This window comes from Copadichromis virginalis, linkage group LG14 (genome assembly GCF_057382275.1).
Source record: "Copadichromis virginalis isolate Kocher_CV1m ecotype Utaka linkage group LG14, C_Virginalis_male_GT1.1, whole genome shotgun sequence".
NCBI classification, from domain to species: Eukaryota; Metazoa; Chordata; class Actinopteri; order Cichliformes; family Cichlidae; genus Copadichromis; species Copadichromis virginalis.
In genome coordinates, this window is record NC_140631.1 from 33,329,889 (window position 1) to 33,356,730 (window position 26,842).

The 26,842-nt window shown below is 39.4% G+C and overlaps 1 protein-coding gene across 3 annotated transcripts; it reads right to left on the bottom strand.

The window, feature by feature from the left end:
• Positions 1–17: 17 nt before the first annotated feature.
• Positions 18–25,940, bottom strand: stim1a (stromal interaction molecule 1a). 3 transcript variants are annotated; one of them, XM_085430538.1, is made up of 14 exons: positions 25,741–25,940; positions 24,930–25,065; positions 21,895–22,025; positions 18,379–18,493; positions 15,688–15,799; positions 15,243–15,358; positions 12,149–12,326; positions 6,602–6,779; positions 5,686–5,853; positions 5,346–5,446; positions 4,977–5,206; positions 4,081–4,161; positions 3,102–3,522; positions 18–2,686 (listed from the first exon to the last, which is right to left on the bottom strand). In XM_085430538.1, the coding sequence occupies exons 2-14, from the start codon at positions 25,051–25,053 to the stop codon at positions 2,209–2,211; spliced, it is 2,433 nt and encodes an 810-aa protein (XP_085286664.1). In that variant the 5' UTR covers positions 25,054–25,065; positions 25,741–25,940; the 3' UTR covers positions 18–2,208. The 3 variants fall into 3 exon arrangements, with proteins under 3 accessions (XP_085286664.1, XP_085286662.1, XP_085286663.1); XM_085430536.1 differs by lacking the exon at positions 4,081–4,161 and having other exon boundaries at positions 25,741–25,939; XM_085430537.1 differs by lacking the exon at positions 4,081–4,161 and having other exon boundaries at positions 3,459–3,522; positions 25,741–25,936.
• Positions 25,941–26,842: the final 902 nt, after the last annotated feature.

The following is a 26,842-nucleotide window of genomic DNA, read 5'->3' on the forward strand; positions in this document are numbered from 1 at the left end:
CAAATGAAGCAATCAACATTAAAACTGGCACAAGGTATTTTTTTGTTGTTGTACTTATCTGAGAATAATTATTTGTTACAAATGTAAACATACGGTACTGATACAGGATATACCCTCGGACATTCAGCATTTCATCTTTGAATATACATTACTGTATACATCATGCACTTTTGTCTTCTGTGCAAAAGGGGCTCAAGGTTTAGAACACACTACAAATACAAAGGCCTCTGACAGAAATCACAATTTGGCACTTTTACATGATTGACTTCCTGCCTCCATAAAACGTTAACCAGAAGTGGTTACAACTTTAAATTTTCAGTCTTGTACAGAGCAAAATACTTTCCTTAATTATAGCCCTTACCAACAACCAATCCTCACTGAAAAACTGCTGTGGATCTTTTAATGTCCACTAAAAAGACAAACAAAATAATAAAACTAAAAGACAGGACAGCATAGCCCAATCCACATTACGTGAAAATTGTGGGATCCTGGTTAACCTTCAAGGGGCTATTCTTACAAAACAAACCCAAAGGTGTACATTTTCTTATGATATACAGGTGTAGAAAGCAAGCATCTCTAGCATTTTCTTTTCACAATGTGTATCCTAACTTTAAAATTAAATACCTAAAGATACCATTGCATTTCATGGCTGCCACTTCAAACATTTTGGTAATTTATTGCCTAATAAATTTTTTTTTTCTATATACACCCTATTTTTAGTCTTCAAACACCTGATAACCGTATGGTTCAGTGAGGGTGTGTGTAAACCCCCAGTTTAATCAGTGATAGTCCTTAAGATAAGCTGGATATTTCAGCAAAGAGAAGAGACATTCTTCACTCTCCCATTTTTCAAATGCACTAAAACTCAAAACCGCAAAAGGTCTGATGCTGGTCCTTTAGATACTTTGCAAGAATTTACCTCTAGGGTGCAATATAAATACATTTAGACCCAGCAGTTAATGCTGATACACTAGGACAGCTTATTAGGGCTGTTCTATGTGGAAAAAAGATAACTGATTAATATTCTGAGAAAAACATTAAAACCCTTAATAATTATCTTTTATTTTATCTTTTTAAAAATGTGGTTTCTATTGCTAAACAGAAAATGGCCAAGTTGAGGCGTGATGCAAGAATAACTGTTACACAAAAGCATCTCATGCAAATCAGTATATTTCTTCTGAATAACCCAATAAACAGCTATACTTAATGTGATATTATGGGCTCCCAGATAGTTGCTGACTGCATCTGAATAATGTCAGTAGGAATAATAGAGGCAAAGCACCATCTAGTGTGATGAGATTGCTTTACAAAAAGAGGAACATTTTTATTTTTCTATATTTGTGACTTCAATGTGAGACTATAGTTTTTGGGGTTTTTTGCATTCATTTTAAAAAGAAATTTTCCACCTAAGACATCATAAAAGTTAGGATTTTTTCTTTTTCAGAGTATCACCCCCTCCCTGATCCTTTTTTATTATTTTTTTATTATTATTATTCCCTAGAATGGCCCTAAGAAGGCATCGTAATATACTGAGTTCAAATAGCAACACGCAACATTTGTTTTTACAGCCAAAGGTAATATACAGGAGCATTCTAATACACCTCTTGTATTTGAAGATCCCCTGAATGTGTCATTTTCTCCGCAAACAAGACATCAACAAAAAGAAAACAGACAAAGTGTACCCATCATTAAAAAGAAAATAGTCAGGAGTGCGCATTCACTTTGGACTTGTAGGTGTTTTGATAGTAATAAAAGAAACAAGTGTTGTCTAAGCAGGTTAACAACAAGAACCAAGCAAACACTTAGAGCATTCGAGTATCTGTCAAACAAAAGTGAAGACATGCAAAATGTTATAGATTGTAGAACAAGAAGGAAAAAAAGGAAACAACAAGTGGGAGACATATTTCCCTTTGACACTGGCACAAGTTCCTGCAGAATAAATAATACTTTACATTCCAATATACAAACCTGCCCATTCCCCACATACTCAACATTGACCAAGTGTAAGCAGATAAAGCTGGGTAAAACAGTCCACAGTCTCTCAAAGTAGGTGTTGTAACCTACAAAAAGATTCAATGACAAAAAATCTTGCCATCATGTGACCATTAATGAACCCCCAAAACTAGAAACTAAAAAAAACATAACAAAAACAGGTTAGACAGAGGAATACAGTCAGACAGCTTTGGTAGCCCATAGTTCATTTAGCTTTTATTTCCTCTGTTTTTTGAAGATCTTGAAGGTATGTTTCTTACGGCTGGCAGCTGAATCTGTGTCTTCTCCTGTTGAACCACTATCTTCCTCTAGAGGGCTCTTCTTGGAGGACAGCTGTGGGATGCGGCTGTTGGCTTTAGCTCCCACCACTCCTACCTGCCCTCCTGTTGGTGATGGTGTGTCAGGTTCAGTGGAGTTTGGGCTGAGTGAGCGAGATGACTCAGACAGACTGTTGATCTCTCCCAGGCTGTACACCTTCTTCATGAGTATGGGGCTGTCGGGACCTCCCTCATGAACACGGGTCCCTCCATTGGGGGTGTGAGCATGCAGTGAGACGGCATCATCTGCTCGGTTGGACAGGCCGTGCATGAGAGAAGTGGGCTTGATTAGGTGGCCTTTGGAGCTGTAGGCAGACAGTCGATCACCAACTTGTGAAAGGGACAAAGAGGAGTCTGAGTCGGAGCGATTTAGATCCCTGCAGGAAGAAAAATTCACAAGTTAGAGAAGGAAAAATCAGATCCAAGGAATGTTTAAAAGCAGCTTTGCATGCTTGAGTTTATCTACACTATGCCTTGAAAGTCACGGACACGCAGGGCACAGGCTGGATAGTGCGGCTCCACACTTGTTAGTTGAGCAGGCAAAGAACAGGAGGAACACTGAGAGGTTGAAAGAGAGTAAATGCAAAGTCTCTGTAATGGCTTAAAAACAGCAAAGGATGAGAAATTTTATAAAAGAAAAAAAATTACAAAATAAAATGGAAACATAACAAAATGAATATACTAAGGGAAGTGTATCTACTCTACATGTGTTATCAAGGTAAAACCATGACAGGTGGTGTAAAAACACCCACGCACATGCAAAGTGTGTGGAGAATGGAGACAGATGGGTACCCGAAACTGTCGCTGCACGAGGAGTGCACTTTGGAGACATCTGAGAATGACAAATCAGGAATAGGATCCATGGGCTGGAAAGAAGCATGGTATGCATGGGAATGAGGGGTTGCACTGCCACCCACAAAGCTGGGTAAGCAGGAAGAAGATGAGGATAAGGATGATGACGACTGAGGAATTTGGCTGGAAGTAAAGATTATGGACGGGTGAGAAACGGCCGAGGAGAGGGGAGGCAGAGGGAGACAATCGAGCTGCCCAAACGAGTGGCTGCGTGAATGTCTGAAGGTAGCCCTAGGCCTCGAATGGTAGGGGGTTCCCTCGCCCTGCTGCCCTGCCAACAGGCAACTCTCTACCAACCTCTGGGAGCCCAGGGCCAGCTGGGGATCAATGTGGCGTTGACGCAGAGACATCATACTGGGAGCTGTTGGCACAAAATAACAGCGGTAGTAACATTAACATAAAATAAATGGCTGATGGAAAAAGTGAGAACAATGAGAAAATTACTGAAAAGATGCTTTAGTCTTTGGAAACGTTACACATTATTAAATATAAAAATACACAAATTTTAGCCTCTTTACTCCACAATAGTGATGCATATCAGTAAAATCCCAACACTTGTTTAATCTTTCCATCTAATAAAGGCAAATTATAAGAATATAATAAGTTTAAATAGGAAAAAATTGTTTCTTTAAAAAAGAAAAACAAATACAAAACAATAGTGGAGTAGAAAAAAGGGGTTTGTCTGGAGGAGGGGCAACATTTAGGAGGAGGATTTCAATACCAAGCAAGCAACTAAGGTCAGGTCAGGGGTGTTTTTAAATGAAGGCAGCATGGAGAAGGTGTTTTTTTTTTTTTTTATTACAGCTGGGTCCATCTGGAGCATACTGCCAGTTAAAATGTATGAAAACTCTTTTTAGGCAAAAGTGGAGATGGGAAGGTCAGACTGAGGACTGAAGTGGGGCATGAATAAATGGCCAACCAGGATATTTCCACACGGGCTGACAGTCTGAACCAATGGACCACAGGTCACTAGCTCGCCGTTCCAACAGTCGATTGCCATCTGTAGTTGGACCAATGAGACAGCAGTGGGAGCCAAATACCAGAGAAGTGGTGGAGGGAGAGAGGGGAGTGAGACAGGCAGTGTAATTAATGTTGATTAAACACTTGTTCACTTGTGCAGCAAATTGGAGCTCCAGTTACCTAAACCCATAACCTAACATATAAAGTCAAATATGGTTTGAAACTGACATATGTATAAAAATGTATGAATTCTACAAGAACTGTAAGGTGTGTAAGAATTTGAGTTGTGTTTTTTGGTGTTCCTATCTTGGTCCTAAATAGGAATATAATTCTGGCAGTGACTACATCTGAAGTATTTCCTTTTTTGGCATCCTTCGAAAAAAAAAACAAAAAAAAAACTGATCCAACATATCTATAACACGTAACATGACACAAGCACTACAAATCGGTCAACACAAAAAATTGTTCTCTTTAAGAAGTATATTTTTCTTTGGGTTTCAGTTTCCAGAGGAAAATCATGGCAATCTTCAGTTTCAATAATTTACTGAATGAAATAAACAAATGTATCCAAAATAACAGTTAACAAAAAGGCAAGTGGTATTGTGTGTAAAACAACAAGACAATTATCTGAATTTACATAGTGTGAAGTGTAAAACACCATTCAATACTCATTTTCGACATGTCTAACCCCCACTACCGTCAGCACCATGGAGGCAACAATAATACATGTAGCATTAGGTCCAAATTGTCATGTGAGCTGATTTTTGGATTTCCCAAGCAGAGCCTTGGAGGAAGGTTTAGGGATTTTTTTGCTAATCCCCACTGAAAGGCTGAGCGTTTCGGAGGAACTCTTACATGGCAGAGTTCCGGGTACGATATCCTCGTCCATGTCGTCCATGTCGTCAGACATGATGAAGTGCTGAGGTGTAGCTCTGCCGCCCATGAAAGTGGGGTCGAGGTTGAGGGCCGAGGCCAGTGATGGGAGGCCTGGATTGTTGACGATGGTAAAACCCGTTAGAATCTCTATCTGCTGCCAGCGATGCAGCCTCTCTCGCAGAGCAGCGGTCACCTCGCCAAGGGCTTGTCTGCAAAAGATCAGAAGAAAGTATTTAAAAGAAAACTTTGCAAAGAGGAGAATGTATGAAATGTATGTATGAAATCATCTTTCCTCAGCTTTTATTTTTTAACAACATATCAACGCACAATTAAGAGTCTCTAACTTACTTGGCTGCTAATATTTTGTGGTCCACATCATCCAGGGAGGAGCTGTGAGCCACATGGAAAGTCCCAAAGAGAGTGTTCCTCTTTTTCTTTATCTTCTCTGCCTGCGAAAGCAAGTGACCAAGGACTTATCAAGGTAAGCAGGAGGAAGTGGAAAGTGGTGCCCAGGTTACAACAACTGACCAAATATTTAAGAACAGGAAAAGCTTCATGGGTAATGAATACAGAATTTGTGGAAGTTTACCATTTTTGGATATTAAATTATTAGCATAAAGCTCTATCTTTATGATATTCTATTTGTTTAACATACACAAGGAAATGTATATATATTTTTCATGCTAACCCCTTCTTTGGCCACCAGGAGTTGCCGTTCGGCATTTTGCTTCTTGATGTTGTAGTACTGCACTTCCACCTCATGGGTGAGCTGCAGCCATTTCTGTAGAGACTCTGGTGGCGACCAGCTACTCCGTGACTCCAACTCCTTCTCTGCCTTCTTCAATGCCATGCGCACCTGCAACAAGTTTCAACTATTAGCCATACTAGATGAGCACATAAGGAAAAATGGACCCACAATCTGCCAACAATTTTTAGCCTTTTCCATATCCACAAATAACCCAATCCCACACACTGAAAGCTCAGATGTAACCTCAAACCTGAATAAAGGTGTCTACGTAAATGGCCCCCCATTTTCAAACATGAATTTTGGACAATTTATGTAAAATCAAGTCCGAACATTTCCATAGTTGCCCCTTCTCAACTGCACACATCAGGAGAGTCTCGGCATCACGCAGGTTTGGCCACCATTTACCTGTTAATTACCTATATCCACGATTACCTGCACTATTCTTTAAATGGGTACAACTGGTACTACGCAGCAGGGGTTTCAAATCTAGTAAAGTTCAGGCTTGTATTTAATGAAAACAGCACATATATGGACTGTAGAAGCCCTGCTTAATCCCAAATTAGCAGGACAGTCAAATGTGACAAAAGCATCAGAATTAGTGCACTGTGATAATCCTCCAAGCACAAACAGTTTCACTTATGTACGTGGGCTGAACTGTGCTGCTTCTGCCAAATTCCAAAGGACAAAGACTTGAGTGGGTGTATTTACACTATAGCTAGTGTGAATCTGAAAGACCTAAACATACTGTGCCGATGCCACCTTGGAAGTCTTCTTCTCTATTTACTCAAATTCACTGCTTCTACTTTGTGGACTACAGATTGCGTTTAAATGTAACTGATCAGACTGCAACCATTACCTGTTCGAGCTCTTCTTCTGCATACTTTTGGCGACTCAGCTCATTCTCTGTGCCTTCACGCAGCTCTCTCAATCGTTGGGCCTCCTGCTTAGCAGCGTTTATCTCATCCCTCAGCTTCTGCTCGAGATTTACCTTCTCTACTTCAACTGTTCGATGCTCCTCCTGGGCAATCTGCAACCTAAGGAAAAAAGGACCAAAGGTCATGCTCAATTTTTAGTCAGTGGCTGCTTACTAAGCCCAAGCAACTGAAGCCGTGTTGGAGCTATTGTTATTTTCTATGAACTATGGAGATGTGCTTAGGTTTGAGCAACCCTGGTCAAAATTTCTGTTACAGATTGTTGGCTGTCTAGCAGTCACTGCTCTTTTGTTGTCTAATCAAAAATTTTGGATTATATTTAAATCAGTGGATTGAGAGGGCCAAGGCAAAACATTCAGGTCGATCCTCTTGAGGTAGTCCATGGTGCATTTTTTAGGGTATATTTAGGATCATTATCCGGTTGTATAATCCAGACTCTTGTCATCTTCAGCTTTTAGCAACAGACTGCTCCCAGAATAAACTGCCTTTATATTATTCAGCTATTTAGTACATTCCTCCCTCTATCAGTGAAAATGTTCCATGTACCACTGGCTGCAGCACAAGCCCAAAGCATGATCAATCAACCCTTGTACTAACAGTTGGAAAGTTCTTTTTGTGTAACTGTAGCACCCTTTCATCTCCAAACATACCTTTGCTCATCACAGCAAATAAGTTCTATTTTAATCTTATCCTCCAACCTCAGGATTAATTTCTAGACTGTATCAGGCTTGTTTAGAGGTTTATATGCATGGCTTTAATGCTGAATTTTGTGATAAGCAAGCAGGATTTTGAAGACTGCACAGTGGAAAAAATGCACCATCAGTCTGCCAAGGATTTTTTTTAGTCAAAGAGAAATTTTGATTTACCTTTCCAGCTATCCTAGTAGCATCAGTTTTTTTCAGTGTTCCAGACCTTAACTTGACCACCACCGATCCTGCTAAATACCATTTCTTAATTAGGTTAAATGCTTTGGCGTCTTCAAAAAAGGCTTTTCCTGCCTTCTGGGCAGTGCTCAGTGCTGCACCGGCTTAAAGGAGCCCTTGAGTGCTAGTTGTTATGACAAGTATTAGAGAGGCAGAGGATTTATAAAGCTTTGACTTTTGGTAAAAGGTACCTGGAATCAAATTTTAAATCTTTTGTGTTTCTTGTTCTTTTTTACTCAACAATTGCAAAACACATTAAGGAGATAGTTTTCTCTCTGACATTATTTCTTTTAGAAAGTTTATCTTGTGCTGAAATCAACAGAAATGTTTACTAGGGGTGCCTAGATTGCATGCCATAGTAGGCATTGCATCAGCCATGCATCACCAGAAACAGCTAACATGTAGAAGAGCAAAGGACTGTGGTCAGCTGCTAGGCAGCTCACAATAATCTGACATCAGAGGAAGCAGAGCCAAGAAGAGAACAGCTGTCAGGATTTAAGTTTAGAACAGTACAGTGTGGCACCCAGTGCTCCTGTAGAGTTCTGAACATGCAAGTGGTGGATATAATTAGACTAGCCTTTAAAACAAAAACAAAAAAAGGGAAAAAAAAAAAGCCTTTGAAAGCGGGCTTGTCACCAATAACACGATTGTTTTCACTGAGACACACACCATTCCGATATACTCTCATCTGTAACCATTCAGGTCCAACTAAACCCGTGATGTGGTTACATTTATGCAGGACTTTGTAATATTTTTCAATTGAAAAATGTCACTGGGCTTGATAGCCTGATGAATATGACAAGTCCCAGAACTACAGTACTACATATACTGTGATACAACAAAATAAATGCTGTTGTTTTCAAATTTCTGTTTTGCTGTTTTGTTAAACATGTGGCACAAGGGCAGAACGTACAAACACATTTCAGTCACCAGGGAGCAGCACTTTCCCCCACTGAGGCTGAACACAACAGCAGAAGTAGTACACAAGTGCAGAGAATTGAAACTTGATCCAGACCATGAGCTATGGAAAATGTTGCTGGTGGGCAGTCCTGCTAATGCTTTCGACCCTGACCTCTGCCATTCTCTAGCTAAAATTTGAAAGCACTGGCTGAGTAACAGTGTCCACAGAGTAGATGCCAAATTCTGTTCCTGAATGAAATGACCTGAATTACAGAGCTTAAAGAATGCAGACACAATGTCTCTGCAGACTTTGCAGGTAATGTTACTGAATACACACTGATATTATAAGACATACGTAGCCTTATATGCCCAACCTTTAAGTTTTTTTCACATGCAATACAAGCTGTCCCTGTCACCTGTCCTTTTTCAGGCCTTTCATCTGCACACCACACCCAAATTCAAATGTGGGTGAATTGCATCAGAGCTGACATGTTTAACAGTCATGCTTAAAACACTCGCCCACCAGTGAAGGGGGAGGCCAGGTCAAAGAGTGTTGTAAAAGTCACCCAGGAAATCCAGCTCTCGTCACAACCTCCTTACACTGTCTCCCAACAGTGAAGCCATGTTTGGACCAGGCTACTTGACAGCATCGCAGGATCTGCTTAAAGGTATGGAAAGAGAGCAGCTGGCTGCAGGGATCAGTAGGAAACACACAACTAAAGACAGAGCACAAACCTCTCAAGCTGCTGATTTTTGTGTGGCGGTCTTATTGAAACAAGCATGCCTGAAAAACCTGCTGCCTGTCTGATAGCCTATTATACCAGAACCTGCATATTCTTTGGCATTCATATTGCCTCAGAAATGCACACAATACCCATGCTTGCACAGTAATGCAGCCCTATAATCCTCATGACCTCATACTATTGGTTTTGAAATGACTTGACTCAACAAAAGTATTTGATCCCGTGGTCTAGCCTTTTCTGTCATAGCATTTATTATGCTAGAAAAAGTCGCATGCAGTATTGCCAAAAATAGAACGCCCTTTTTGCATGCAGTCACACTTTTGCACAAGCCCGCATGCTTTTCCTGCCACTCTAACCCACAATCCTCTGAGCCAACTACACATAAAGCAAGAGGGTCAAAGCTCAAAGCACACCGATTTGAGGCAGCTGCAGTTCCCACTGAAGCTCTCAACTTGCATTTCAGATATTTTTAATTAAATAGAATTTAAATGACCTCTATGGCCAAAATGAACTGAGTTGAAGTTTAAAATGCAGCTGAACAAAACACTGCTGAATTGTAACAGGCAAATTTTACTGCAGTGCTGAACAAACAAGCATAATTCAGGGATCTGAGCAGTTCCTGTAAAGCACTATACTACTATCTGCAGACAGACAAACTACTAATAAGTATTACGCACAACCATGGTGCAGACTGTTTACTTGCATGGGATACTAAATAATGTCTGCACTTGCTGGCCTTTAATATTTACTTAAGGTTTGCCACTGTGATCTGTAGAGGAGAATTAACTATGCGTACTTAGCTTAGCAAAAAAAGGAAAGTCAAAATCTACTTCAAAGATGCTAGTGGCAGGTGTTTTACAAACAGTCAAAGTATAAATCCACAGAGTCAACACAAAGACTAACTTGGCAGCGTCAGAAGGACAGAGTTTGACCTCACTGATTTGTCCCCATTTAAGCCATCAGTTGCACTGTTTGTTGGAATTCAGCAGGAAACTCCCACAAAACACTTTTCCCTCCACCTAGTGTACTGAAAGGAAAAGGAACTAACAAAGAACATGTCTGTTACAAAAATATGCTGATGCAGGAGATAAAGGTGCAACTGTAAAAAAATCAAGAATCCATGACAGACACAAACATTAGTTTCAGTTCAGTCAGTAAGCACTGACAAAGCATAAAATGAATATTTCAAAAGCCTGTCTCTTGAACAGCCCATTTATCCCCCATTTAACATACAAACATTAACGTATGTGGGTAATAAGGGCAGTCAAAGAAAAATTTGCAACAAGAGTTCACCTCTCCCTTTGTTCTCAAGAATAAAGACAAGAATGTTACGCAGTTATGTGGCTCTTTCCAGTGGCCTGAGCTTATTCCTTTTTTAAATTTACCTGAAGATGACCTCTCCCCCAGTGGATAAACTGTGTTAGAGATGCAAAACCATAAAATGGGAATCTCTTTGCACCTTCAAGCTCAAAAACCTTTGGTTCATGTATCACGTCAAAACTGAGTTCAAGTCTCCTTGAAAGGCAAAATAGGATATGCACTTCAAAGCACATTCTGAGCATTCCTTCAGGTATTAGCAGGACTAAAATAGTTAGATTAGCCTTTCTTTTATTCACCAATTCATGTAGCTTTACTTTAAAACACTGAAATTTCATCTCATTTCAAATCTTAAATCACAAGACAGGCTGGAATGATCCGATGGCCAAAAAACTCCTCAGAGTATGAAATATTTTGCATTATAAGATATAAGAAAGGGCAAAGTATAAAACGTGCGATTCAAAAGTTGTTTTTTAAAGAGTTCTAAAATTCTAAAAGGTTTAGCCCTGAGGTTTGGCCACCATTTTACAAATTCCCAAGATTTTTCTCTTCTAAAAGAAAAGTGTGATTTTGATCACTGGTACTTACAATGTGTACTTTTAAACAATTTGTCAGAGTATAGTCAGAAGTGATGGCTGGAGACTAAATTACGAATTACCTTTACGACTACGCAGATATGGAGGCTATAAAACTGCAGCCAATGCTACCAGTAATAAGCAGTGTTTTAGTTTGTTAAATAAAGAAGTAAGCATGCCTTGATCACATGCATCTGCAGCCAGTTAATGTGTGACTTGCTGTGACATGCTCGTGTATGAAGCCAGAAAAATAAATAAAACAGCAGAAAAAAACCCCTCATGCAATCAGACAGCTTCACGAATGCATGAAGCAAACCTTCCACCATTGATCCAAAGACTTTGGCTTCACTAAATTAGTCACCTGCTTGAACATAAAAACGCTCCGTGGAATGGGTCCATAGAGGCCTGATGATAACTAAGTATAAACACATAAGTGCCCGGTGCTAGAGCAGGTCTGCCAGTCTTTTATAACATAACACAAGTTCCTATTTGAGAACAATGAATGCCATTAATCAAACCTTTCCCAGGATTGTGTGCAAACCTGGAAAAACTATATACAAATCCAAACAATCAAACCAGAAAAACATTGAAAGTTGACAGCAAAAGAACTAGGGAGTAACCCTGCAAACATGCTACAACGAGTCAGGCCGTTGCTTTGATTGTCATTCAAGGTTGGATATCAGCAGAATGTTCAAGTGGAAACTAAAAATCTTCTGTTCACTTGTGACCTCCACCATTTAGAATCAGTAAATGTTGGAGGTTTACAGCTCAATAAGCTAATAAGCTACTAATGTCAGAAATAACCGTTTACAGCTGATTATTATAGCACACAGTTTAATGTATGAGAGTTATCCTCAGACAAGTGGATGATGAGTTTAAATGTATTAAAAGCTCAAAAGTTCTCATGTGAAGACAAAAATAACAGTTTCATATTAAATCTAAAATGAACGCCATGTGCAGAAAATACAATTAAATGCAATAGAGCTTGTGTTGGTGTTGGGAAAAACCCTCACTTCTTTTGTAGGTCATGCAGACTCTGCTCAGCTCTCTGCAGGCCCTCTAGGTCCTTCATCATCTTCTTCATATGGTCCTTAGAGTAGCGGTTCTGGATGTAGGCAAACCAGCATCCACCCATGCCTATGACTATTGACACGACCAGCATGAAGTCCTTCAAGTGGTTATGTCTATTCACTGAATGAAATAAAAAGACATGAGGTTACATTTTAGTAAGACAAGAAACTAAGTCATTAAGCAGGCCTATAGATGAGGAGATGCATTTTGGTCAGCAACATGTATTATAGGATAAAGCTGTTTAACAACACAGATATTTTACAAGAATGTGGTGTGAAACTTGAATCTCATAGTCATATTGCAACTGCTGTGGAGTGACACAAATAGAAGGCTCACCAGCACAATTTCAGGTTGCGGTGAGAGGGACCCAGTGCAAAAGACCACGATAAAGACAGCTTAACACGACCTATTTTAATCTGGGGAAGATGTGAAGCTAAAGCTCAAACTTTAGCTGCAACTATAAGTATTCATTGACGTTATCACTGTGAGGGTTTTATAGATTTTCAGAGTCACAATAGCTTGGAATCAAGTATCCTACTTGTAAGAACACATCCCATATTCAGATCCCTTTACAACCACTAACAGAATAACTTAAAGTTAAACCCAAGCTGGGAACTAACAACAGATATTTGTCATTTGATGTGTCGAAGAAATAACATGTATGTAGCAGCTAGCGTAGTTTCTCAAAGTTTTGCAAGTTACACAAGTTTTTCTTGCAAAACCTGAGTAGGAGTATACAGGAAAGAACAGTATACTTCCTGGAGTGAGACAAAGGGAAGTAAAATGAATATATCAGTAGATCGTGCCAGCTCGACAGACAGAACTTCTACAACACAAGCTGTAAATCTCAAGTACCTGTACAGCTCAAGTCTTATCAGTTCCACTGAATAAGTAAGAATAACAGGAATGCACTTTGCATACAATATATCCATATCTTTTTAGTCTGACCTGCATGTAGCCTTGGAGGGCAGAAACACAGTTTTTAAAATGAAGGCCAACACTGGACAATCCAGAAGTACAAGCCTGTAAGTTTTTTACCTATTCCAGGCCAAATATTTAGACCACCTGTCAGAATAAGATGAATAAACAGCAAGTTGTGGGCACTTGAGAACCATGCATAGTAACCACAGAATTTTAATCACTCTCTGCCCCTGCCATACATAGATAATGTACAGAATAACTCCTTTTACATTGATGTAAGAATAAAAGCACACAGATAGGTTTTTCACCTCGTTTTGATCAAAATGGGTCAATAACGTCTAGCTGACAGGCAACAGAAGAAAAACCTTATTTTGGTGGTCGCTCCTCCAATAATGTGACCTTGAGTAACAGATCTTTACCTCTTAAATGACCTGGAACACAATAACCCAAAATGAGTCATGCTTACTGAAATGCATGTCTAGTGCATCATAGTTCTTCACTGAGCACAGACGCCAAAATGAAAAACAGGGCATTATCTCTGAGAATGCAATTTCCTGATGCCACTCCTCTGCTGGGCTATTTATTGTAGGCAATTTCCTTTTACATACAGTGAACAAAACATTCAATTTCTTTCAGGAATACCACCAAGAGCGCATCAAGTGACAGGTAATTAGCCGCAGAACTGGAAATAACAGGACCCAAACGAGCTTGGGTTAATTATTACACATCTGTTGGCCAGATTAGGTGCAACCTTTTGTGCAGTGTGTCTTAAAATGCTGCTACGCTTCACAGTTGGTCAGTCTGGCTGTTAGTGGGACCCCCTGGTTTTGAGAGCTTGTCAAAGCCAGACAGCCCTTGCTAATGTCTTCCTGCGGGTGACTCTTACAAAACACATTCACAATGACACATGCCAGACACACACCACTACACACTCTTCCCCTTTCCTGTTTTTTTTTTTTTTTGTGTGTGTGTGTGTGTGTGTGTGTGTGTGTATCTGTGTGCTTAAAGCAAATACCTGGTTCCACTGACTGTTTATTAGATTTTCTTTTTTTCTTTTTGACGTCTCATAAACTCTTCTAAATACACACCTTTACTCTACTTTGAAATTCCTGGGAAATCATTCTCCAGTATCAAAACAATTTTTAAAAAAAACACATCTAAACTGCTGACAGGACATATGATATCGAAGACAACCTATCCATTGTGATGTTACAAATCCCTAAGGAGCTAAAAAAAAACTGAGAAACCCCTAAAGGATTACAATCTACAAGTGCAGAATTGGAGCAGAGATAGTGGAGAAGAAGAGGATGAGTGGAGTGTTTATTTGCCTCTGTACGCAGAGTGATGTGTCTGGAATACAGAGTAGTGTGGTCTAACAGTCTAAATCTTCCTGAGTCCCTGAAATTGATACAGGTGGTACAGGATTTCCTAAGCTTAAATGATAGCACTGGGTTGAATGAGCATACACCTTTCACAATTGTGGGTTATGTTGTTTATACTCGTACACTGTTGTGTCTGCGTTTTACTAACATGAGTCATGAGTGAAAGCCAATTAATCTTTAACAATAGTTAAATTAACTGGAATTCAGAATGGGGAGAAGACTGTAGGACTTACAGAGTCTATACACAGATTGTTACACCTGTCAGAAGAAACAAACACAAGCTAAACTGGCAAATTATGAGTTACTGCTTCAGTCTAATGAGGAAGCTAGCCACAATTACAGTCTATTACATTATGTTTCACAGAGGTATAATCCTTCCACTAATCAATACGCCACATTTCATTACCAAAGAGTTATTGAGATCTGCTTTGCTGTGATGTGTAGCGTTTCTGGAAAGGTGCTATGGCATAGCTACAGTTAAGATTTAGTGCAGTACTATAAATCAAGCATTGCATAGACCTGGTGACTCTGGCCACAACACTTCACAGGGACAAAGAGCGAATGAAAATGAGAGCAGTAGACCAAATTGGGCAGGATGTTGGTCATGTTGGTAATGAAACTTATTTTCCACAGTAAAACATTTGAACGCAAGAGATTCATATAGTAGACTGTCTGCTGGGGAAGCCGTGTTTCTAAAAGTCAGACACGACTTGCAAAAAATAAAGTTACATACTCAGTGGTGCTCCAAAGAGTACGGTGTCCAACGATTTGAGCTGCAACTTTTGCACATGGCTTCGATCCAAAATCTTCAGAATAGAGAGTGTCAGAGTGGTGTTCTTTACAGCAAGCCTGAAAGAGACCAGACGTGCATTCATTTCGCAGGAAGAAAGCGGGGGACACACACACACAGACACATACACAACAAAGATTGTAATGCGATCGCTTGACAAGTCCTTAATTCATCAAAGGTAAACTAAAGTAACCCATATCAAAATAAAACAGGTTAACAAAGACAGCCAATTTAATGACTTTAAAAAGTTGTATTAAGTACATAAAAATATCTCCACAGTAATAAGTAAACCAAGACACTTTATCACACACAGTGATGTGTAGGGTTCATAGATCGGTTCAGTTTGAAAAAAGAAAGAAAGGAAAATAAAGTCATGATGATGTCACACCTTGGCATGGCACTTCCATTGAAATTCATCTTGCGAAATGCATCCACATACTGTGGCAGCTCCACATAGCTGATGAGCCATTCCACCACCTTGTCCACTGTCCAATTATACACTGTTGGCAAAAAGAAGAAACAAAATATCCACTATAATTACAATTCTCAGTCTTTATTTTGCACCACATTAGTTGTTCCCAAAGCGACAATTATTCTTTCTGTAGCCCAAAATATAAACACTATGAAAAAAATCCAATCAAACTACAGATAATGGATCAATTATTTACAATGAAAAGTATTTCCTTCAACTCTTATAACAACCTACAAACAATAAAAAAATGTGACAAATACATTCTGCTGGTAAGACGAGTGTATTAGTAATAAGAGAGTGTAGCTGATTTATCGGTTGATCTTTGCTTCCACCCTCACCTATGAATATGAGTACTGGGTAGTGACCAAAAGAGTTAAACTGCGATGGAAATGAGCTTCCACCAGTGATTGGCCGACGCAACCTTAAAGAGAAAGTGAGGAGCTCGGCCATTCAGGAGGGGCTCGGAGTCAAACTTACTTCCCCACAGTAAGTCAGGAATCTATGGGCAGCTGACCAGCATGCCTTTCCAGACACCTACTAGGTGAGGTGTTCCATGCATGTGCTACTAGAAGGCGGCCCCGGGGCAGACCCAGGACACAAGAGAGATTAGATTTATGGTTTGGCTTGGGAATGCCTTGGTGTCCCTCTGGAAGAGGTGGAGGAGAAGAAAGTCTGGGCATCTTGGCACAGACTGCTGCCCCAGGATTAAGACCCAGATACATGACAGAAAATGGATGGATGGACATTCTGCTAACAAATATCATGATTGATATTTAAGACAACATCAGAACTTGAATCAGTCTTCACAGATAATAATCAATTGTAACTCAACAGGATTTCCTTTCTAAAACTTCCTGCTTCTAAATTAAAATACCCCATAAAAGCATGTCTGGCATTATAGCAGTGTTTGTCACTAGTGTTAGCTGTGAATACATATAAGACAAAGGATTTCTATAATCACAAATGTTCCAGATATAAAAACCAAATTACATGCCAGCTTGTCCTCCAGCCTCATTCGTTCTGTTTTTTTATTCATTTTATAATAGTAGAATTCATATTTATTCACGTTTCATAGAGAGAACTCAATAAATAGCTGCAGTATATTTTACTGTCTTGCTATTTTCTAACACAACTGTTTTAAAAGAGAAACTTTGACTGTAATCTTTCACTGTGTTTGAGGATGTTCAAGGAATCCTCCTTGTCAGTTAGATTGTTTTATTTCCTAAATGGATGATTCAGCTCATTCTCAGCCCTCTTCTCATGTGGTGTTCCCCACAGGCCTTCCATTGGGCCATCCACAAATACAGTGCTAGCTTCCACTGTTATGCAGATGATACACAACTTCTAAAGATTCAAGGAATCATGTGGACAGCTGTAGCTTTCCAGCGACAAATTTAAGAGTCGTGTAGCACAACAGTTAGTCAAAGCAATCCAGAAAGGGAATTACACTTCCTTTCTCACGCCAGCAGTTGGTTAGATGACCTCGACTAGATAGAAAATGTTTCACTTGCTTAAAAACAGACTGAAGGCAAAAAATATATAATTCTGAAACCAGAAATAATTAAAGCATGTTTGAATATAGGGCAGCAGAGATTCAAGAGGGAAGAAACCAAGTGTTTCCTGATGTCTGATTCATAGACCTCAGGCAGTCACAACATCTGAAACTAAGTATTAACTATTACTGTAGCAAAGGCTGGAGTAATTTAACCAATGTTCTCCTTTCTAGCTACACTGTAAAAACTTATCTGAGAAACAGCTGTAACCTCATAAACATCAATTCATTTCAAATCTAACACTTGCAGCCGAGAAAAAATGCATCACTATTGCAACTGCATAATACAGGTTGACACAAAATGCATTGTTTGACTGTGTGCATACACATCCTGAATGATCTACGAGATTCCCGCAGCATAACATGCTGACAGGAATAATTGGGGAAGGCAAATCTGATCCCCAGCACCTGGCAGAGAGTCAAAACTGTGAGTTGACTAAGTTAATACATTGCTCCCTTGTACAATAACCCTGTTTCCTTGCTCAGAACCTCTAAAACTTTGTCAAGAAACTGCAATGCAGTGTAAGTCAGTACTGTGAACAAAACTGTGGTAAAAGCAGTCAGAGGAAAGGATGCTAAAAGGTGAGTGCCAGATACAGCACATGAAAGTGCTCTGAGTGAGTATAATAGAATACATTAGTATGGTTAGACATAGTCAGAAAGAAGTGTGACTGAATTTTGTGCTGACAGCTTCAACGATCTTAACTCTGGGCCACTCTGGCAGAACAGTGCACTTTGCTGGGCATGCAATCTTATCAACTACTTTGTGCCTTTGTTAATTGAGTGAAAGGGTCAAGCATGGATAAGCTGTAACACACACTTTCAGTCAGAGGGAAGCACATAAACCTTTATTTACAGGCATATAAAAGCTCTGCCATTCTCTGACTGGTAATCAAAGTCACTAAGACTGCTTCATTAAAAATGAAAATCACTGCTACAATATCAAACATTAAGTAGTGTTTGGAGGTATCAAGTATGCAGAAAAAGGTTTACAACATACAACTCTACATAGAAATGGATGTGAAAGAAAGGCCCTTTTTGCAACAAAACTGTACCTTCAGAGCCCTTCCATGAATTCCACAAGTCCTCCACACTGATGAACTGGTCATCCCCATGGAAGCTGTTATGTTTGGCCTTAGGGTCATGGTAGTTTAAATCTTCTCTCAGGAACTGCAGTATGACAAAGACATTTGTAATGGCTACAAACAAAAACCTTTTACAAGACTTGCATGACAAAATAGCTACACTGTTAAAACATTTGTTTTACAACTGCAATTTCACCACTGAAACTGACAGTGCATTCAAAACTTTGGCTAGCGTATTCTGACCAAACTTTGAGCACATCTTTAAGTCCTTAAAGTTGGCTTTGAAAGATGATACCTTTTTATATCAAACTTAGTTGCTTAATTGAAGTGGTGTGAACTTTGTAAGACAAAAATCAGACCCATTGTAATCGATGCCATGTTCTCCAAACTATCTAAACAAATGTTGCTGCTAAAAGGGGCGAGTGACATCAAGAGTGAAAGGAAAGGGAGTGTCACCGTATATTACCTTGTTGATGTTGCTCCTACAATACAATATTGCTGTAGGGCAATCACTACAACTAAGGTATTGCCATGTTGTCATATGATAGCTTTGGAACTTGGAAAAAAAATGCAAATGCATGGTTCACACCGAGAGTGAAAACGTTAAGTCACAAACCCCATATGAAGATGAGGCTGTGGGGAAAAAACGGTGAGCTCTCAGTTAGGGTTTGTTTACATTTAGGCAGTAAAAGTACTTGGCTATGTTTAGAACGATATCATGAGTTGTGTACAAAACATTAGCCATATAGTTAAAAAAAAAAAGCCTTTCAGACAGAACGCCATGAGGGCAAACTTCTCATGTTGCAAAGCTGTGACACCACAAAACATGATCACTTCTAATGAAACCATTACTACAAAGAGGTGCATTGCTTTGTGACAATGCGGAAAGACCACATTTGTAAATGGTGTTTAGGGTTTCTATTGATTGTGAGCACTGTGACCCATTTCACTGCTGTAATAGTTAATCCATCGTTTTAGTGCAATTAAATGCAACTCCTGTGGGATATATCCATTGCCTTCACTCGCTTAACATGAAATAAAACCTAATAAATACCTCACCAGGGATTTTCCCCTCATTATTTAATTGTGCAACACAGAATGCCATTCTCACTTTTGTTCAAAACTATTATACATTTAATCATAAAAACAGCTTTTTTTGTATTCCTTTTAGAATAAGACAGTGTCATGCTCACTAAACTGTACCAAAGACTGATCGTAATGTAAATTCCACTTGCACTCTCACTGAAATGGTAATTGTCCCTCACTTGCTTTTGGAACCACATTGCTGATTGCCCACTGTATTGTAGGCTAACCCACTCACCAGGTTTTTAAAAATGAACCCTACATAACATCTAGCACTCCCACAAAAGCAGAGTCATGGGTGAAAGACAGTAATAAGTCATGATGCCTTTCTTTCTTGATAGATTTGTGTGGGAAGATTTCACTACAGTGCAGCAAGATGTCTCTGCTGCAGGTGAAATACAGCACTCCCGAACATATTCAATGGAAAATTAGCAGGACCTGTATAATGTGACAGAGTCACCAAGGTTACTGTTAAGAGACCAGATGTACACTTTCATCTTGCTCGTAAAGAAAGCAACTCCCCACCTTATTTAATCACTGTATGATTAACAAGAAAAAGAGGGTTGTCTTGAAGTACTCTTCATCATCATTTTGAGCTTTCCATTTCTTGGCTAAAAGCCACTACACATACGATTGCTCACTGTGCTTCTCTTCATTATTTGCTTTAGGGGGGTTGCATGCCAAGTGCCCCTCTTAAAAGCAGTGATCGTGCCACCTGCTTTGATCTGGCCTCAGCTGCATAACACAGACTGAGCCCGAACCATACCTGAATCAAGTCACCAGAGGCGGCTTTCTCGAGGCCAAAACTTGTAGTTTACACTAAAGCTTACAGTGCAACATTGCACTACTGTACATATGCATATGTATTTTTTTTCTGTTTTGCTTATAATTTATGCTATTGAAGGGAACTACTGTACTGTGCAGTATTACTCTACCATAAGCACAAAGCAGATTGTGGCTTCACAAATCCCCTTTGTGCTACATTTTTTTAAAGAAACTGCAGCATAATTGTCTACAAATCACATGCAAGTTACAACAGGATTTAGTGCAAGAAATACTCTCCCACACCACACCCATCTTCATACTAGGCCTTCATTTGCATGTGTTGTTTTAGGACTGTCTTTTCCATGGTTGTGATTCTACCGTAATGACAAAAGCTGTCAAGAGTATTCAAAAATACCTTTGATTCAACTCTGACAGGCAAGGGTAGAAAGAATGCCAGCTATGCTTTCTAAGCCAGTAAATACACCAGGTTAATTATTTGACAAGGGAAAAAGGTATATCAGCAAGAGCACTGGCGTGCAACAGGATGAACCTACCAGTTAGACAGTCATTATCTGGCCACCTTTGGAGCAAAATCTACAAAATTTTAGATGACAGAGGGTTTAAAGTAACAGCATAGCCACTATATTAGGTACACTCATTCAACTAGGGCTGGGCCATATCATACCGTTCATGGTAATGCCGGTACAATGTTAGGCAACGATAAGAAAATAAAATATTGCGATAGAATATGGGTAAAACGTGCATGCGCAATGCTTTTGTTTTCATACGCACATGGCCGAAAAAGCATGGCGGCAACGGAGAATGAGAAAGGGGAAAGCGGATCGTTGAGTGAAACGGATGAACCAGAATTGGTTTGTAAAAATGCTGCAACTTCAGTGGTGTTTATGCAGAGCTACTGGTCCCATAGGCTCACCAAAATTGGACAGAAAAACCATGATAAGAAAACCTATGCCTGTTCTGATAAGTCGCAATTCCTACTGTGATTTAGATATTTGACTTTGTCAGAGACGATATGAAAGGATGGATCCATCCTACCTTGTATCAGTGGTTCAGGCTGCTGTTGGTGGTGTAATTGTGTGGGTGATTGTTTCTTGGCACAGTTTGTGGCCTTTAGTACCAACTGAGTGTAATTTATATGTCACAGCCTACCTAAGTATTGTTAATAGTACCTTTATAACCACAGTTTGCCCACATTCCAATGTGCAATGTCTGAAAGCTCAAATCCTCTCAAACTAGCATTTTGAGAATGACAATGAGTATATAAGGCTCCGAGCACTGTCAGCTTCAGCTCTAGTGAAGTGTGTCCAAGCCTTAGAACACTCCCTCACTAAGAGCAGGATCTCAGCTGGTTGTATCCCTGCCCCTCACTCACAGACTTCAGGAGAAAGAGCTCTCTTTTGAATTGTGAAGAGGGAAAGAAAGAAAAACCCCACCAAAGAAGGATGTCTTATTCTTAGAGCAAGTTAGAAACTGTGTCAGTGAGATAAAACACAAAAGATAACCCTTTGTATCAATATCACTTCACTTCTCCAACACAGAGGGCAGAATTGATATTGTTAGAGTATAGCAACACTTCAGTCTTGTTTAACTTAGAGGGCTTTTCAGGTTGTTACTTACGCCATCTGTCTCTACGACATCTACATTGCCGTTTGCATCATCATCCATCTGCTTATGGATATTACGGATAGCTTCAAAGGTGAGAAAGGCATTTTCATCCTTGCATAGTGGCTCATCAATGCGACAAAAATCTGGTGAAGAAACAGAAGTCATATCCACAAGTTGTTAAGTGACAAAGGTCCACGAATTCGTCGACTAATATTTAGTTTTTTCCTTATTCTACAATTACTAATTTACTTTTTACAATCACCAAAAATACCAAACAAACAAAAACAGACAAAAAAAGCACAACTGGATAAAGAGTAGATGTAACTATGCACAGATAAACAAAAAACATTTATATAACATTAGAGGTTTTTGTAAAAAATAATGTCTAAGATGTTCTTTTTTGCGCTTAGCACTTCATTTGTAACACTGCAACACTGTGATGCAATAAAGGCTAATAGCTTTTAATCTTGTGTGCACTTTCCTGCAGAAAAGACAGAAAACCTTCTCAATGTCCCCTGCTGAATTGGCTTCCCCACAGCACTCTCTTTAGCAAAGATAACTGAACTGCAACATTCCTTGGCTGCATAGGAAGGCTTGTTTATATAAGGCCTTTCACTTACTGCGGGCTGTTACAAAGGCAGGTACTTTTGACTGTATCTGCTACACCTATGTGTAGACCAAAAACAGACCATTCACTGAACTGAATCGATGAGTGTAGAGGCATCATAATTTTAGATGTCATTGTCACTATTCTGTTTAATGTCAAGAAACTCAGGTTTGCTATTCTACAGGCTTTAGTATTGTATAAAAATATCCGTATGTAGGACTCTAATTATACAGAAATCAAAATGGACATCTCTTATGATGTCCCTGCGTGCCCACTGTTTTCCTGTGTCACTTTGCTTCCTGAGGGATTACTGATCCTCTGCTAGATATGAGATGATGACGCCACTCCCATTAAGAGGAAAACATTTTTGCATGTGTGCAGCAATGGCAGATTTAAGAGTGTGTGTGCATTCCTTGATTGAATGCAGCACAGTTCAGGTAAACTTACAAGAACAGTACTCATGAAAGCTTCATATTCTATTGATTTCAAATCTATCTTCTAAATCTATCTTGTATGAACTATATGCAGCTCTGATCTCAGGTATATCTCAGACACTATTTTAACCAATGAAGGGAATGACTAATATTACAAAACAACAAGTTTAGAAAACATAAGTAAGATTAAGAAGCATATATTAAAGCAGTAAGCTTTGCTACACAATTGACTAAATTTTAACCACAAAAGGAAACGATGAAGAAAAGAGTTAAAAGGGAAGCACGCCTTGCCTGCATGCCAACAAGAAATAGTGGTCAAGACTTCCTTTCTGGGTCTGAACTTGGATTTTTTACAGCAACAACATACTCCTGGAGAAACATTTTTATGGAACTTTTTAATCACACTACAGATTACTGACAAAAACCTTGATTCTAGGTTGAAAACTGAGCAGTGTTGACTATCAGGCAAGGATTCTTCTTTTTGTTGTACCATCTTTCCCATAACATGGTGTAGCAGTATGCAAACATAACCTCACTTCCCCTTTCATAAATGAGCTCATGCAGCTTCATCATTAATCAATGACACCCACATTGTTTTTTTTGTTTTTTTCTCAACTATAACAGACTGCAGGCATTTGGCTTGCATTGTGCCGGAGGTTACAGTGTAATGCCCCCTCCTACTGATCAACACATCATACCAATCCATGTTTTGTTAATTCCCAGAACTGGATGTTTTGACATGCAGGCTTAGCAATTAAGGACAGAGAACAGAGAGTAAAAATGTCACAGATTAATACCTGAAATAATTTCTGTCCATGATATTGTGTCTGTAAGCCTATAAAACTTTTTTAACTTGCAAAATGTACCTTATGGTCTACATGACAACACAAAAGATAGAAATAGGAAGGATAGTGTGGGTGAACTTCCGTGTAGTTATAAGTTCATTTGTGAGCATGCACGCTTTCAACTTTTAGCAAACTTGCAAAGCCACATACCACAAAGTGATTACTCACTTTCAACGTTAACACACTTTGCGTTAAACAAAAAAAAAACAAACAAAAAAAAAAAAAAAAAACAGTTATTCTAGTAAAAAGTCTACCACCTGCAACACTCTCAAATGCCAAACTTGGCCTTCTCTCTCTTTCTCATTTGGCTTGCAAACCTCCAGAGACACAAGATAAGATATTTGCATATATATATATATATATATATATATTTTTTTAAAAAGAGCTCAGGTTACTCCCGTCAATCTGTGAGCTTCCATTTAGATGAAGAATACACCCATAGCTTTTCCACCCCATAAATCCTTCTTCCACGGTCTCCCATGATAATTTAGAATACCAGTCAAGCTTTAAAAATCACTGTCACATCAAGAATAAATTATATGGCACACTGAAATTTTTAGGAGAAAAATACATTTGAAGTGCATCATCTCTACTGATGCGTGTAGACGATTTGGGCAGTTTCCCATTTCACTGCACTGTTCAATAATAAAAATGCAGAAATGATTAATTCAGTGGTACTGGTTTGCTATTCAAAAAAGTATAGAAACGATTTACAAGGTAAAAAAAAAAAAAAATCCATTGTAATCCAATAAAAAAAAATCATTAAACTAGCAGACTTCTAAATAACAAGGTTATAATTGGCTGGTGCGCCTTTGTCTTTTGTGCTACAAGTAGTTGGAAAATAATTATTCTAATCTATTATTTACTGGAAATAAAATGCCTACATTCACCCAATAGTCATTCTTTCCACTAATGTTTTTTTTTTTTGATGAACTGCTTATTGTTTGACTCAGTGGCTAGATCGAAGTAGGAGGACAGGGCTTAATGGCAAATGCCAGCCAGACTATTCTCAGCATGGCTACATTTAGTGCCTGCACACAATCGCAATGTTGTGACACAGACTGCTGTCCTCAAACAGGCGGTATAGTGTGTGTCAAGAGGGATACAATTACATCTTTCACGGTTTGCTATAACAAATTATTGCCATGATTGATTACTCACCTCGCATTCCATTTTCAGCAAGCTGACTGTCCACCGGTGTAGGTGAACTTGGCTTTTCAGTCCAACTTTCTCCAACGAGACACAAACACAATATCCACAAGCTCAAGGATCTGTGGAGCTCCATGACTTGTGTACGCTGGAAATAAGATAAGAGTCCATCAAACACTCTGACAACTCTTGCATAACACATTCGGAGTGTAGTGGTGGTATATTACAACATATGACCGCTTTCCCAGGGACAGGGAACTATGTTAAGCAGCTTATAGCACACCAAGAAATGCTGTTACATAAAGCTCACTTGTCATGTGTGACTCTTCTTCCTGAATGAGCCATCGAACAGTCATTAGCTTACTAATACCTGGTTGTAGCTAAGGTAACCTTTAAGCCATTACTATGCTGGTTTAGTTGGTATGTGGCCTTTTTATCCCTATAATTCCCCAAAATATCACTTCAGGAAGAGAAGTAAAAAGATTATGAGAAAGTGACAGAAGTCTGGTCCGTCTCGTAGTTTGATGTCTAAAAAGGGCTTGGCGTGCTAGCTAGCTAGCTCGACATCTCCGTTAACTCGACAATTGGGTGTAATAGCCTCCAATGGAAAAATAACAGTCTAACCCGCCTCATATAGACGCTTCTATAGTTTTCAGATGGAGGTGTTTATTTCACTGTCGACTTGCTGCATTTTCTACAGGCGCACATTAGCGACTGCTGACGTTTAGCTAACCACAAGAGAGAGCGCTACCGACGAGGGATTGTAGTTTTTAATCTACGCTGGATGCTACTACAGGCACACCACAACACAGGATAAAGTTACCTGTCATGTATTGGAGCAAGCAGGTCTGTCTTTTCAGCTCTCTGTTAACATCGCAAGAGACGACTGGTCCCGCGTAGCTTAAGCACGGCGAACTCCACCTCCTGTGAGAGGTCTCGCTCTTCCACCGACCGAGAGACCGAACCGAAAAAGCCGCAGAATGTGGACAGACGTGAACTGTCTTCCTCTACAGTGCAAAGGCACTAGTACTCCCTCCTCCTCCGTATAGTCATCATCGGCTAATGTCGCCCCCTAGCGTTTGGAGTATAGGCTATACTTGATCCAAGCGTCCAAGCTGAAGAGAGACATTAAGACATCGAGTATTTTTGCAATAATGAGGGAAAAAAATATTAGTCTCTTTATCACCTTTTTTTTTTTTTTACTATAATAGAATATTATACAACATTTAAATCAGAATCAGAATCAGAATCAGGATACTTTATTGATCCCTGGGGGAAATTATTTTTTGTTACAGTGCTCCATTATAAACCAACATTAAGACAAGACAGACAATACACTAACTAAGAATAGTACAATATATACATATATATACATACATACATACATAAGTCACTCATAAATAAATAGCTGAAAAAGAAATATGTGTAGTTATAGCAGCAAACAGTGTGTTAAGTGGATGCGTTGTACAGGGAGATGGCCACAGGCAGGAAAGATTTCCTGTGTCGTTCAGTGGTGCTTTTCGGTAATCTCAGTCTCTCACTGAATGAGCTCCTGTGACTGACCAGCATGTCATGGAGTGGGTGGGAGGTGTTATCCAACATTGTCTTTATCTTGGATAGCATCCGCCTCTCCAACACCACCTTGAGGGAGTCCAGCTCCATCCCCACAACATTGCTGGCCTTACGGATTAGTTTATTGAGTCTGTTGGCATCTGCGACCCTCAGCCTGCTCCCCCAGCATGCAACAGCATACAGGATCGCACTGGCCACAACAGACTCATAGAAAATCCTGAGCATTTTCTGGCAGATGTTGAAGGACCTCAGTCGCCTCAAAAAATAGAGACGACTCTGGCCCTTCCTGTAAAGTGCTGTGGTGTTTTTAGCCCAGTCCAGTTTATTGTCAATGTATACTCCAAGGTATTTAT

What these genes read in the sequence shown, in the direction of transcription:
- stim1a (XM_085430538.1), bottom strand. Translation starts at nt 25,053, where the DNA reads ATGGAGCTCCACAGATCCTTGAGCTTGTGGATATTGTGTTTGTGTCTC. An exon ending in TTCATGGAAGGGCTCTGAAG is followed by an intron (nt 15,800 to 18,378) that starts GTACAGTTTTGT and finishes TTTTGCCAACAG; the next exon opens with TGTATAATTGGACAGTGGAC. An exon ending in CAGAAGAAGAGCTCGAACAG is followed by an intron (nt 5,854 to 6,601) that starts GTAATGGTTGCA and finishes AACTTGTTGCAG; the next exon opens with GTGCGCATGGCATTGAAGAA.